We start from the raw sequence: 13,460 nt of genomic DNA, 5'->3' as shown, positions 1-13,460 counted from the left end.
TGCTTTATTAGACCATGAACCACATCAGTGACCTTTACAGGGCCCCTCTGTAGAGAGCCTTCACAATTAACTAGATGAGTGTTAGGCTCAGGAAACCGAAATTGTCAAGTGCTTGTAATTTTAATTTTAACAAATTTTCCAAAAAGGCCGTCTTTTCAGCCGTAGATTCATTCAGGTTGGAATACCAAACTACCCTACTGTGCACCGAATGCTCGGTTTGCATGCACTCTAAAAATGCTGGGTTGTTTTAACCCAATTTTGGGTCAAATATGTACAGTACAAACCTAGCCATTATTTTGGGTTAATTTTTTAATTACATTTTTAACCCAACGTTTTTTTTTTTTTTTTTTTTTTTTTTTTTTTTTTTGTGGTGCTTTGGCAGATACAGGCTTTAACAGTTTGTGGCCTGAGAGCCTATCATGATCTGCAGCTACTCAGAACTAAGAATATGGAATAAGTGACAATAAGCATCAAGATATCAAGGGTTTGTGCATCAAGGGTTTGTGCGTATTTGACCCAAAATTGGGTTAAAACAACCCAGCATTTTTAAGAGTGTGAAATACTCAGACGATCAGTTATGAAACATTGTATACCACAATGCATTATGGCTGACTTGACCTTTCATTTTTAGTGTAAAGATTATTGCTTTGTGGACTCACAACTGAGTATCATGTCAAGTCAAGTTATCCTCAATTTTATAGTGCTTTTAACAATATAGATTGTTTCAAAGCAGCTTTATAGATATAAACATGTAATTTAAGGTAACAAGAGATTGGTTTGGTTTTATAGCGGTTCATAATACATTTTGTGGATAACACTTTACAATAGGCTCCCTTTAGTTAGTGCAAATTAATGCATATTACCTAACAATGCAAAATACATTTGTTACAGTAGTAATGTTTGCTGCATTAATTACAACTGTTAATTGTTAGATCATATAGGCGCGGGTCCATTAAACAATAAACAGATACAACAAGGGGTGGTGTTGGCACAGTGGATAAGACACATGCCTTTGGTGTGAGAGATCCGGGTTCGAATCCACTGTGAGACACCAATGTGTCCCTGAGCAAGACACTAGGGGTGGCACGGTACATGAAAAAACACCCGAACCGTTCGGTTCGCTTGTCTCGGTTCGGAGCGCGTGTGCGTCTCACGGTTCGACGCATGCGCAATGTAACCTCGTGCACGTATGTGACGTGTGTTTTCTTTTCGCGCGACATAAACTTGTTCGACTTGGACCGGCGCTCATCAATAACATCAATCTAGCGCGATTCGGCTCCGTATGCATTTATCACTTTCGCTGTATTTGATGTCATTACCGATCGCTCTGTGCAGCGCCGGTTCAAGTTAATAAACAAGCCAGTAAAAGTGGAGTATGGAGCGCTGCAGGTCACGGCACGCGGAGAAGTGGCAAGTGGGAGAGATGAGGGAGTTGGAGGATGCGCCAGCGTCGTATAAGTCTATGGTATAAGTCCGGTGTGTGGGAACATTTTGGATTTCATGTTATGATATTTTAATTTAACTACAGTGGCACTTTATGTATAGATAAGAGCTTCAGTCATACGTTTCCAAACCCTGCACTTTAATTTTAAGTGGAAAAAAGTACCCTCACATTTTGGGAATAGAAGCATTGTTGATACTGTTTTTGTGTTGAGGTTGAATTTCAATTTCACTTTATGTTTATGGCCTTTGCTATTGCTATAGCTTAATTATCTATAGGCAATGAGGTTTCATGTATATTGACATTTAAAAGACAGTGTTTTAAGAGTTCCTCTCTTTTTCTTTTAAAAGATAGAATTTTGGTAAGAGCTACAAAAGTTAGCAGTTGATACATGAAAGTTAATTTCTTTGTGTAAATAAGATTTATGTGATAAAAATGCACAAGTTCTTGTAGAGATAGTGATACACATTCTCCTTTTTTGCCAAATAAACAAAAAGCATGTCAATTTCTTCTCTCTTGCTGTATCTAAATCTGAGATGAAATCTAAAATTCAGTTTGTGCATGATTGCATGAATATAATATATATTTTTTTAATACTGTATCCTAAAGTGTGGATAATTAAGCTATATATCACATGCTGAAGTACATTTCTGGAGTGTTAAAGATTAAAAGAAAAAATAACAAGAACCGTACAGAACCGAAAACCGTGACCCTAAAACCGTGATACAAACCGAACCGTGGGTTTTGTGAACCTGCCACCCCTACAAGACACTTAACCCCAGTTGCTCCAGAGGTGTGCGACCTCTGACATATATATAGCAATTGTAAGTCACTTTGGAGAAAAGAGTCAGCTAAATGAATAAATACAACTTATTAAGTTCATGTTAACTAATGGAACCTTATTGTAAAGTGCTACAATTTGTGTGCAACTTACTCACACCATACTCTGAATGATATTTATTTTCTGCAGTATTATTATTTTGGCATCATCTATTTCAGATTGATCTGACACCAAAACTGACAATGTTTTTTTTTTTTCAATTTTTTTTCTTCGTTTTTGGTCAGAATAAGTTACAAAGTGCATCAGCATTTGAGCCACAAGTCAAACGTCTGGCTATAGCAATCCCTTCTGAACATAGTCTATCTCCTATTCATAAAGTCCCAGCAGTGCCATTACAAAGTAAATGTTGTTACAACACTTTTTATATGTTGTGCAAAGGTCACAGAGTGATTTATCAGTATGTTCTGCTTTAAGACTTCACAAGAATGTGAGAATGTCCTATGTGAGCTGTATGAGCTCTGCGTTCTGTGTCTCTCTGTATCACAACAAGCTCTCTTTTGTGCAGGAGTAATGAGTTGGGCAGAACCACAGAATCTCCCATCACACCAGCCATGTGATAATGATTCATTTCCAAGAGAGATCCCTGTGATCCCAGCCAGGCAAGCCAGAATTAACATTGGAAAACTTTTAAGAAATAGTCTGACGTTCTCAGATATCATCATAATGACACAGTCTCTAAAAGGTCTATAAGTGACAGGCTTATGAAAGATATTATTGCAGTGAAATTATTGTGCTGTGCATTTTTATCCATAGTCATTTTCTTAACAATACCCATTTTGTTTTTGTTTTAGTCAAGTCACATTTGCAGATTGTCTCAAAGCAGCTTCAGATTAATAAACGGCAAAAATAACAGTGTTAACACTTTAGAGACCGCCCGGTGAACGCATATCTTTCCCTCAATACAAAATAATACAAAATTGAGTAAAAAAAAAATGTTTTACCACTTATATTTAGTAAACGGCAGAATACATTAAACATGACAGAAAAGCTATGCATTATGCAGATTCATCTTTTGAAAAGCTCTTTCGAAAGTTTCTGGAAAATCGTTAATTTGTCCAATTAGAAAAAGACACTGTAAAAAAAAAAATATTGTTGGTTTAACTTAAAAAATTAAGTAACCTGGTTGCCTTAAAATTTTAAGTTCATTGAAATGGAAAAATTGAGTTCATACAACGAAGGAGATTGATTTAACCATTAGAAACTCAAAATATTATGTTATCTGAACTACATAAATTATTTAAGTTGATTTGACAAAAGAAAGAAATGTTGTGATTACAAATCATGAAAATATATATATATTTTTTTACAGTGGGTTTAAGTTCAGAAAATAGCGATAGAAACTTAAATGATTTAAGTTCTTCCTAAATGAGACAAAAGTTAATAGACCTTAGTCAGGTTAGACGTCATATTGAATTTAACTCGGATGAAAATGAGGCTATATAGACAATAAAGACTTTCTTCATATGAACATACTAACAACAGTCCAATCCACTAACCACACTACTTCTGTACTTTTCATTAAATATGGCGCTACCCTGATTAAGGTCTATTCTACCTGCATGTGAAAATCACATCACATGTCATCTGATGTAACCAATAGGAAAGCCCAGCTGCTGTGATGTCATCAGCAATACATACCTTGATGGAGAAGGACCTCCTAATAGTCCTTTTGGGGCCCTCTTGTCCCCTCTGAGACGCCTGGACACTGATGCTCCTCGTGATGCACTTTTCCGAACTTCCCATTGGCCCTTCCAGCGGGTCCCTGTGGTATCCCTCCTCCAGTCCAGCGTCCCAGGCCTCACAGTACCTCTCTTCTGGGCTGGAGGCGTCCTCATTGGTGCTGGAGCTACAGATGATGAGCGACCGTGACAGGATGGCCAGTTTCTTGGAGCGCAGTCCCGGTTTCCCCCTCTCCATCCTCTTGGTTCTCCTCCTGTGGTGCAGTTGCTGGTGGTGGGTGTTTCTCAGAGGCAGGATGGCCACAGAGGGAGGTTCTCTCCCAGGATGCATCACTGCTAATGGAGGGGGCCGCTCTGCAGAGGAGAGCAATTAGAAAATTCAGTTAGGAGTCCGTTCTACCATCCTTCTGTGCCCTAAGTGTTCTCAGAAATCATAGAGAGCTACAGGCACAGATAAGAGCGCTTTTCTTCTCGGCTCCATGACGGGAGGGGGGAAAAAAGAGAAAGTATTGCCCCATGACCGTGAGAGGGAATTTTTTTACTGTATGCCTTCAAAATGAAGGAAACGCACAAATGAAATGGATTGCACAGATTTAAAGGGATAGTTCATTTTGGACATTTTGAATTCATTACATCATTTAAATGTGAAACTGTCAAGTTTATCAATCCAATTTTAAAAAACAATCTGATTACATAAATCAATTCAATGTACAATATCAACAAAGCATTGTAAACAAAACAAGTAGCCTAATGACAAGGAAAGGGTTTGATACAGTAGCCTATAAAAAATTGTATGGAAGGTGCTAAGGAATTAATAAATATAAGATACAAAATAATAAGTAAAATCCATTATGAAGAAGAAAAACTGTAATATATGGATAATGATGGTCTTTCATTTTATTAATCCAAAATTAAATATGCTGTAATTGAAGGGTGACTGTATTCCCCCAGTAATAATTGCATTTCATCCATTTATGCAAATCTCACTATACAAATTAAGCATTATTATCATCAGTAAAAGGGGCCTAAACCTAATGGTTTTTGTTGTTTTCTTTCCTTACAGGCATGACGGGATCTGTCATGCATTATAAATGACCCCCTGCACATACATTAGGAGTCATGTGAGATGAGCTCATATTCACGCTGACATGTGGGAATATACTGTGACTGCTAGCGTCTAAATCGCAATGTACTTTCTGGATAAAGCGCTTGGTGAGAATGATGTCATAGTCACCTGGTGGTGATAGTGGGCATTACTGTGCCACAAAGAGAAGATTTCATGTGCAAAGTTTCATGATCTCTCAGATATTCATATTTCTCTTTGTCATAGGCCTATTGAAGGCTTATGGTCTGGGACCTTTTTAAAATCAGTGGATTGGAGCCAGAAGTTGTTTGCTAATATTGCTTCTGTTTTTATTTACATCACAGTGTTTAGAAATGAAAGGGGCAGTAAAGATAGATTATGCAAAAACTATTTCACATATGTCTTAATGTTATAGATATAAAATTCAATGCTTTAACAATCGAGCAGTATCGCCTTATACTGTACAATGCTATTGTGCCACTGAGAAACAACAACATAGAGACACACTTTATGTTTTCTAAAATATTGTACAATTTTACTGTTTTAAAAATCATTTTTTGATATAGCTGGACATTCAGGTTTAGTAGCCTAGCTATCTTACTTGTCAAAGACTTAAAATTTGGTCTGTTTCTCTCAACACACGATTCTTCAAAATTTCTTCTGTATTCCACAGCAAATGTTGGCCTAATGTGAATGGGTTGGAACGTAATGAGGGTGAGTAATTTTTCATTTTTGGGTGAACTATCCCTTCAACCATATTGTGAGACTAATAAATTGTCATGCACATTCTCTCCTTCACCCATCACAAATTTACTTGACATTTAATCCAAATCACTTTTGCATGAATCACTTATATGGAAAGACATTACCTTCAGTCTTAGGCTACTCAGATTGCTCATGTGAGAATTAAAATATTTCCTTCCTTTGAAGTCTAGAAACATTATGACCTCCACAAATGAAACTTTATGATAGTAGCTCCCACTCTTGGCTTTTAAACACTACATTACCCAGCAGCTCCATTGTTTTCTCTGGCATAGGTTAGTCCCAACTTCAAATAGCCTACTAAATGGCTCCAGCGTCCAGAAAGTTTTCTAATGTTGTGGTGCTGTTGAAGTTTGATAGGGAAATTAGTCTAAGGAGAGACCCTTGTCCAGGCTTGTTACCAGCATGGATCCTGACGCAATGAATCGTGAGGCTTTCTGTTGAGCAGCCTACAGACAGACAGCAGTTATGGCCGTGCTCCTGATGTAATGTTCATAAAGGTAGGCGGAATGATTTTTCACAACCCGCCTACTTCGCGTCGCGAAGAAAAGTGTATTTTTACCGACGCAGACTGAAATACATTGTATTGAGTGAGAACAAATATTTAGCGTAAATATACAAAGTAAATAGGCATATGGCCTACCTTAAAATTATCCTGCCGCCAAAGTCGTTGGAATTGTATCGTATTAGGCTACATTATGTAAAATATTTTTGAGCACCTGAACCTAAACATTTCTCAATATAGAACACCGAACACGTAAAGTAACTGATTGAAGTAGGCCTACTTACTGTTAAAAATTATGTCAAGTAGGGCTTGGGTTAGGTGCTCAAATATACCAATTTAAAATAAAAATGTCCAGTTTAAAACCAGCTAATCAAATCAGTAGCCTATCTTACTTAAATGAACACACGCGTGAAAAAAATTTAACCTGCAAAATTATCCCCAGATAGCAATGTGACATTTCAATGTTGAAATTCCATCAGAATCATCATTTTGGTTGAGGTTGAAAATTCAATCTTAAATAATATTGGATCAATGTTGATATTTCAATTACTTTCACTGTTGAAAAAGACAAACATTGAATCAACGTTGATTTTTGGTCAGCTTTATTTTCCACCACTGGGGAACTTGATAACATGCGTCAGACGTTTTTTCTGACGTCACGACCCACGGCGTCTTGAACTGTTTGAAAGGTAGGTTGAACTTGGAAATTTGTTTTAATCAATATTCTAGATAATGCTATGTGTGTTTTAGAGTTAGTTAACCTTGTTTATGAACATGAATAGGCCTACTAGGAGTATACAGTAGGCCTACTTGAGTCATTAACGTCAATCGATTTTTTGAATTTGCTCGACGCCTCGAGCGTTTGCGATCGGCCATAACGTTACGTTACTGATTTTTTTTATACAAGATGTTGCCTTTACTCGTTTATTTTCTAGTAATGTACCTATTCAGACCATGCTCTCTCTATGATTCAAATAGATCAATGCCCTGTCAGTATGGAGGTATAAGTTATTAGGTATAAGTTTAGCTTCTGTTATATACCGCGTATAACAGAAGCTAAAGATTGCTTTTGGATTCAGTGTAACGTTAGTGATAATATTGGCCTAACAGCTACGTGTGGAGGTATGGCAGCATTGAGTGCTGGATGGTGTATTTTTGGAGGCAAAAATCTGGAAACAAGTTAGCATTTTGGCACCATCACTTCCAACATCCCAAGTTAATGGCTTTTATGGGTTTTTTGGTTAAATGCCTGAATACAAGCACTGTGGTTAACACATGTTATAGATATTATTCTACATAAAACACATCAGTAATACCCCTTTGTGATTTTTTTAAAAGCTTTTATTTGTCTTGAAGGCTGTTTCTAACAAGTGGCTAAATGGGACTATAAAGAGGTTGTCGAGGACATTAAGTGTCACCACACCAACAGGTAAACTTATCTCACTAATCCACTTTAACAGCCTTGCAGTCTTGGCCACTTGAGAGCATGTGCTCATGAAAGGAAGTAAGTGACCGCCCCTGGTCTGAAAAATGGCAAAGCACAGTACATTTAACGCACACTGATCCATACTAACTTTAATACCACTTTGGAGCAGTTTTTGAGCGTATCCCCTCATTCATTACGTTCAGGAACTTACGTGCCACGATTGTGTGTCATGTCTAGGAAAACTTTCCAGTGTAAGTTAAATTAATTAGATGTTACATATATAATTTGGTCATAAAGTGTTGCACATTTTATTGGTATAGACTCCAGAGATTATATGTATTTTGTAAAACGTTTGAAATTTAAGCACCACGATCCATCAGTGTACTGTATAAGTGTGTTCCACTGAGTAAACAAAATTAAAAAAAAAAAAAACTTGCACTAGTCTTCACTTGAACACTTTGGCCAAACTCCAGAAATACATCATGTATTTAGACAAGTGGTCAGATGCAAAAACCTTGAGGTATTGGAATGACTTTGCAGACTTAATTTAGCTTTTTTACTTCTGACGAAGGTGTTCATAGGCTTTATAATGAATAAAAGCTTCATTAAGATGATCATGATTAATAAAATGTGTTATTTGTTGGTCACAAAACCAAAAGTGAACCAGGGTGATGCAGTCACGCATAGCCAGACCTTCAGACTGATGGCAGAATGTCTAGACTCCATAACAGCTTTCATTGGCCAAGGATGCCGTCTGACCGACATGCAGCGCAACCAATCGCAGTTTGTTTTGTTCCATGTCATGTTTAGGGTCGTGAAAATGTAACAAATATCCCTACAATAACAGACTGGTGTGTAAAACTCTTGGACGTATTTTAATGCAGCGAACTTTACATGCAGCGTTTAGTTAATCCTGTTAAGCACTCCTTTTCACAGTTGTATGACGGTGTTCTTCTTCCATGGGGGGGTTTGGCCTCACTGCATCTTTGTTTCCAGATGGACCGTTAAAGTACGCAACACACACGTCTCCCAGAAGTCCTGTAGAATTCAACCAATCAGATGAAGACTTCAAAACTCCTGAAGCGTTTCCATTTTTTTTTTTGTGCCATGCATATGCATCATGGTTGTGAAGTCTGAGGCTGAGAGTAGGGTGATGGTAACTTGCAGGTTGGCCTACAAACATACTGTAAGTCACACTGCTGTGTTCTATTAGCATGTATCCATTGTGGAGAAGGCAATCTTACAACAAACTCAGTGGAAAAAAATCATTCAAGATGGCCAATGAAGTGAGTGAGAGGGAAAAAAGGATGAAATAAAAATAGTTATGTATGTTATGTATCTTACCAAATCTTTGTGTTTTGCTTATGTTTGCTTATTGTTATTGAACTTATGAGTCATTTGCTTAGAAGCATGCTATATTGAAATCAGTTGTGAGTTGGGCTACTGCCTTTGTAGAGCATTCAAATAAGTCACTTGTGTATATAGGCAGTATAGTGCAAGGCAGTATGTTTGTGAAGTTAATTTTGCTTCTCTTAATAGACATCTGGATGGATCACTGTGAAGTCTGTGTAAGCATTGTGTTTGCCTGCTTTAGACTGGAGCAAAAGTAGCATATCTGCCAACATCTTTTGCAATGGGATCAGCTCTCTGGCTGATAGTCTAGCACTTTGCTTTAGATGTCTGGGACTCTTTTTTAAAACTTTTGCCAACATTTTAAGCCTAGTAAAAAAAGTATCTTTTGCAAGCTTCATAATTATGTTTTATAAAGTTGTGTTTGATTAGTTTCGAGCTGTGCTGTTTGATTTATCTCCCAGAAGAAGTGTGTTTGCAGTGTGTAACTAACCTAATGTTGTGCTGAAACACCGTGATTGAAAAACTAAACTCTAAAATGGGGGTAAAATGTTTGAATTACATATTCACTCTATTTTTATGTCATTTACAATGATATTTTCCAACTGTGTGCAGAATCTAATTTGCAGTTATTTCAGTGGCACAGTATAAAACTGTTTCCCACTTGAAATGTTGACTCAAACATTGATGTAATGGTGCAGAACCGTCATACTGTTTAACATTCTAAAAAAAAAATAGACCAAAAGAAACACTGGTTCATGACTGTGTTTGTAAAGGATGACTTGACAGAAATAGCATTTCAATAAATAGATTACCACAAAGACTTTTTGAAGATGCGTTTGTTCCTGTCCTCCCTGATGATCAGACGGACTTTCATTAAACAGAACGAGAGCAGAATAATGCACGAATCATAATGCGACTGTTATCTCTTTGTTGAAGTATGTTGAATCCAAAATGAGACACATGAAGGAAATTGAGCTGCGTTTGCCGATGCAAACTTGCTGCTATGTTAAAATGTTTCGAGTTGATGTGTGGTTGCTAGGGTGCCTAATTATTGCAAACGAACTGAAATAAGTTTAACTAATCTAGATTACAGATTTCAGTTTGTGTGTTACTCTGGTTTATTACCCCTCTCCCTTAAACACCTTTGTCACTGTTTATGTAAACAGTTCCCCGTTTAATCAAAAGCATTTGTCAAATTCTAGCAAGCAGAGCCTTTTCTAATCAAACCATTTCCATATTATGCAATGACTAAAAGCCATCCAAGCAAACCCTGCATTCAATTATCCTGAGACACAACATTCAACTTTTTTGTAATGGTAATAAATTGTAGGTTAGTCTCAGAACTGCAATATGAATCAGCGCATGTTGTTCTTCCACTGATGCATTGGGCAGATTGCATGGTTTAGCTGGGAGCCCGTTGATGGATCTGTCTCCATCCGATCTAATTAAGGCAAACATTAGCGTCTGGGGTTCAGTAAAGTATTGAACGTACAAGCTCTGTGATTCGCCACATTTTTGTGGCTCTGTCCTTGCATGCAATGCAATTTTGTCCTGCATGTGTTAGTTTGATGCCAATCACACTGCCCTAACATCTGTTTCTGAGCACTGAATCAGGTGTGGCTAAACGTCGCATGTAAGTTTCCATTGAAGAGGGATCAAACAAACACTCACCAAAGCTGAGCATTTTGGTTTCTTGCAGTGAAATGATCCGTGTGTTGCGAGTCTCGTCCTGCTAGCAGTTGTTTTGTAGAGTATTCCAGAGGGGAAGACGCTGGTCAGTTCAGCATGATAAAAGTCCACCGCTGAACAAGTTCCCCCTCTATACTCAGAAATGTCTCTCTCTCTCTCCTCGCTCTCTCTCACTTCGAGTAGTGCCAGAGGCTGTCAGTGGGTTAAGAGGAGCATTTGTAACTGCCGCCTACCCTCCCTTTCCAGCGGCCAGCTGAACACAAGTGGCGTCTCATACAACCGGCCACCAAATCACAACCCTCTTCCTGTCTGACAGTTTGGAAAGTGAGAGAGAGAGGGAGACTTTCTCCATCTGAAAGTGACCCTACACCTAGTCAGTGCGCAAGCCTTTTTTTATACTGGCCACCAGAGATGCATGAGAAGATGATTTTCTCTGACTGAATCGATGCATTCTCATAATTAGTTTATAACTGGGTTTATACTTAAAAAGATGCATTTCTGTTAACATTTACTGGTGTCATTTTAATAAACCCGCATGACTGAGGTTTTGAAGATGTTCATGCTGCTTTCTTTCATGGTGGAATTGGACAAAAGCACCTTAAAGGGAAAGTTCACCCAAAAATGAAAAATCTGCATTATTGCTTACCCTCATGTCAATGTTCTTTCATCTTCAGAACACAAATGAAGATCTTTTGAATGAAATCTGAGAGCTTTCTGTCCCCCCCATTGACAGTCTATGCAATTACTGTACCACTTTCAAGCCTTGGGAAGATAGTAAAGAATAGTAGAAGGTAGTAGAAAAGTAATCTGGGACTCTAGTGGTTCAACCTCGGTTTTATGAAGCGATGCGAGTGCTTACACTGTAAAATAATCAACAGTAAAAGACTTAAAAATGCTACAGTGCAAAACTGTTTATTGGTAACAGAAAGTTTCCGTAATATATATGGTATATAACTGTGATATAATTTTACTGTATAAAATACCATTACATTTACAGTTTTTGAAAGTGAAAAATAACAACCCATTGTTTAATTTACAGTGAAAAACTGTGAAGTGACTTTCCCACAATTCCCTTTGTGACACTTCACATTTTATGTATTTTTGTTGAAGTAACTATGGTTCCTTGTAGTTTTATTAGAAAAAAAAAAACAAGAAAACTACAATGAACCATAGTTATTTTTTTCTTTCATAGTTTTTTTTCTAATCAGTCATGTACATTAGGGTTTTACGTTACATTTAATGTTGTTGAATTAATGTTTATTGCATTTTTTTATTTCATGTGTGTTACCATGGTGTTAAATGTTTGTGAGAATGACACTCTGCAGCTTCTTTAAGTAAGTATTAACAGCCCATTCTCACCCCCAAGGCGTCACTTAACTGACGCCTTGGGAAGCATTTGGACATGCTTCAATATCTGACGCTTTAGGCGCTCTTTAGCGTCAGTTAGATGACGCCCTAGGATCGCGTGTACCCTACCCCCACCCCACACCTAAACCTAACCGCGTCCTCTAACTGACGCTTTCCTTTAGCGTCAGTTAGATGACGCCGTAGGATCGCGTCATGTAAGTGACGCTAAAGGGCGCCTAAAACGTCAAATATTGAAGCATGGTCAAAGGTGACGCCTTGGGGTGAGAATGCGTTGGTATTAACCCTCTTATGGAAGACTAGTTTTGATTTTGATTATGTGACTCATCACTGCTGTGATGATTGTTGGTTGTCAGTGTATTACAATAGTACAAAACAGATATCAATTTGTCAAATGGTTGGTAAATCAACAGTTTATCAGAAAATGGAATACGGTTTATTATTGTAAATTTTAAGCTAAGTCTGTAAAACCATTAATGTTCCTACCGTATTTTTAACGGTAAAGTTCTGGCTACCACAGCTGCTGTTTTTACCGTACCGTTATTTTTTACAGTATATATTTATAAAAAATATATATTTATTCTTTTAAACTTTATCAAAGAATCCTGAAAAGACACTGTATCACTATCACGGTTTCCACATAAACAGCAAGAGCCCTACTGATTTCAGTAATACTAACAAAAAAGGTTTCTTGAAATGTTTTGGCAAATCAGCATATTAGAATGATTTCGGAATGTGACACTGAAGACTCAAGTAACGTTGCTGAAAATTGAGCTTTGCATCGCAGAAATAAATTAAATGTTCAAATATATTAAAATAAAAACAGTGTTTTTTAATTGTAATAATAATATTAAATTTTTGATTGATTAAATGCAGCCTTGGTGAGCATAAGAGACTTCTTTTAAAAAACATTTACATTGTATTGTAGTGTATTGTATACTGTGTTAAATGTAATTTTTGTCAAAGCTTATGATATCAGACCTAATTTGCAGGCTAAAGATGCAAAACTCTGATCATGAATTTGTTGCGTCTGTAAGAAGAGTGAGACTGTGGTGGCAGCTTACAGTAATGCTATAAATATGATCACTGCTGCAGTTATTATGAGAGCATCACTCAGAGGAATATCTTATTGCCATGAGGTTGCTCTTTAATAGCTCAGGAATCCTAATGGAGTTCTCTGTCATGTTTCATTTAGGTATCAGGTTTGTCTCAAATGGTTTTCTAAAATTCCCTGTAGGAGACTTAGAAATAAATTCATATTAATCTATCATTAATTGACAAAAGTATATTTGTATATTTGCTCTTGTTTGATTAT

At 37.1% G+C, this 13,460-nt stretch overlaps 1 protein-coding gene across 2 annotated transcripts in view; it reads right to left on the bottom strand.

Moving 5' to 3' along the window:
• il16 (interleukin 16) overlaps positions 1-11,033 on the bottom strand; it is a 40,311-nt gene extending 29,278 nt beyond the window's left edge. For both annotated transcript variants that reach the window (XM_089129710.1, XM_039659005.2), the window contains exons 1-2: positions 10,763-11,033; positions 3,921-4,315 (exon numbers count right to left, since the gene is read on the bottom strand). In XM_089129710.1, the coding sequence (XP_088985836.1) occupies positions 3,921-4,315; positions 10,763-10,775 (408 nt within the window). In that variant the 5' untranslated portion in view covers positions 10,776-11,033. The remainder of the gene's footprint in view (positions 1-3,920; positions 4,316-10,762) is intronic.
• Positions 11,034-13,460: the final 2,427 nt, after the last annotated feature.

This window comes from Pimephales promelas, chromosome 1 (genome assembly GCF_988280905.1).
Source record: "Pimephales promelas chromosome 1, fPimPro1.hap1.1, whole genome shotgun sequence".
NCBI classification, from domain to species: Eukaryota; Metazoa; Chordata; class Actinopteri; order Cypriniformes; family Leuciscidae; genus Pimephales; species Pimephales promelas.
Note: the sequence above shows the minus strand (reverse complement) of the source record. Positions and strands in the feature narration are given on the sequence as shown.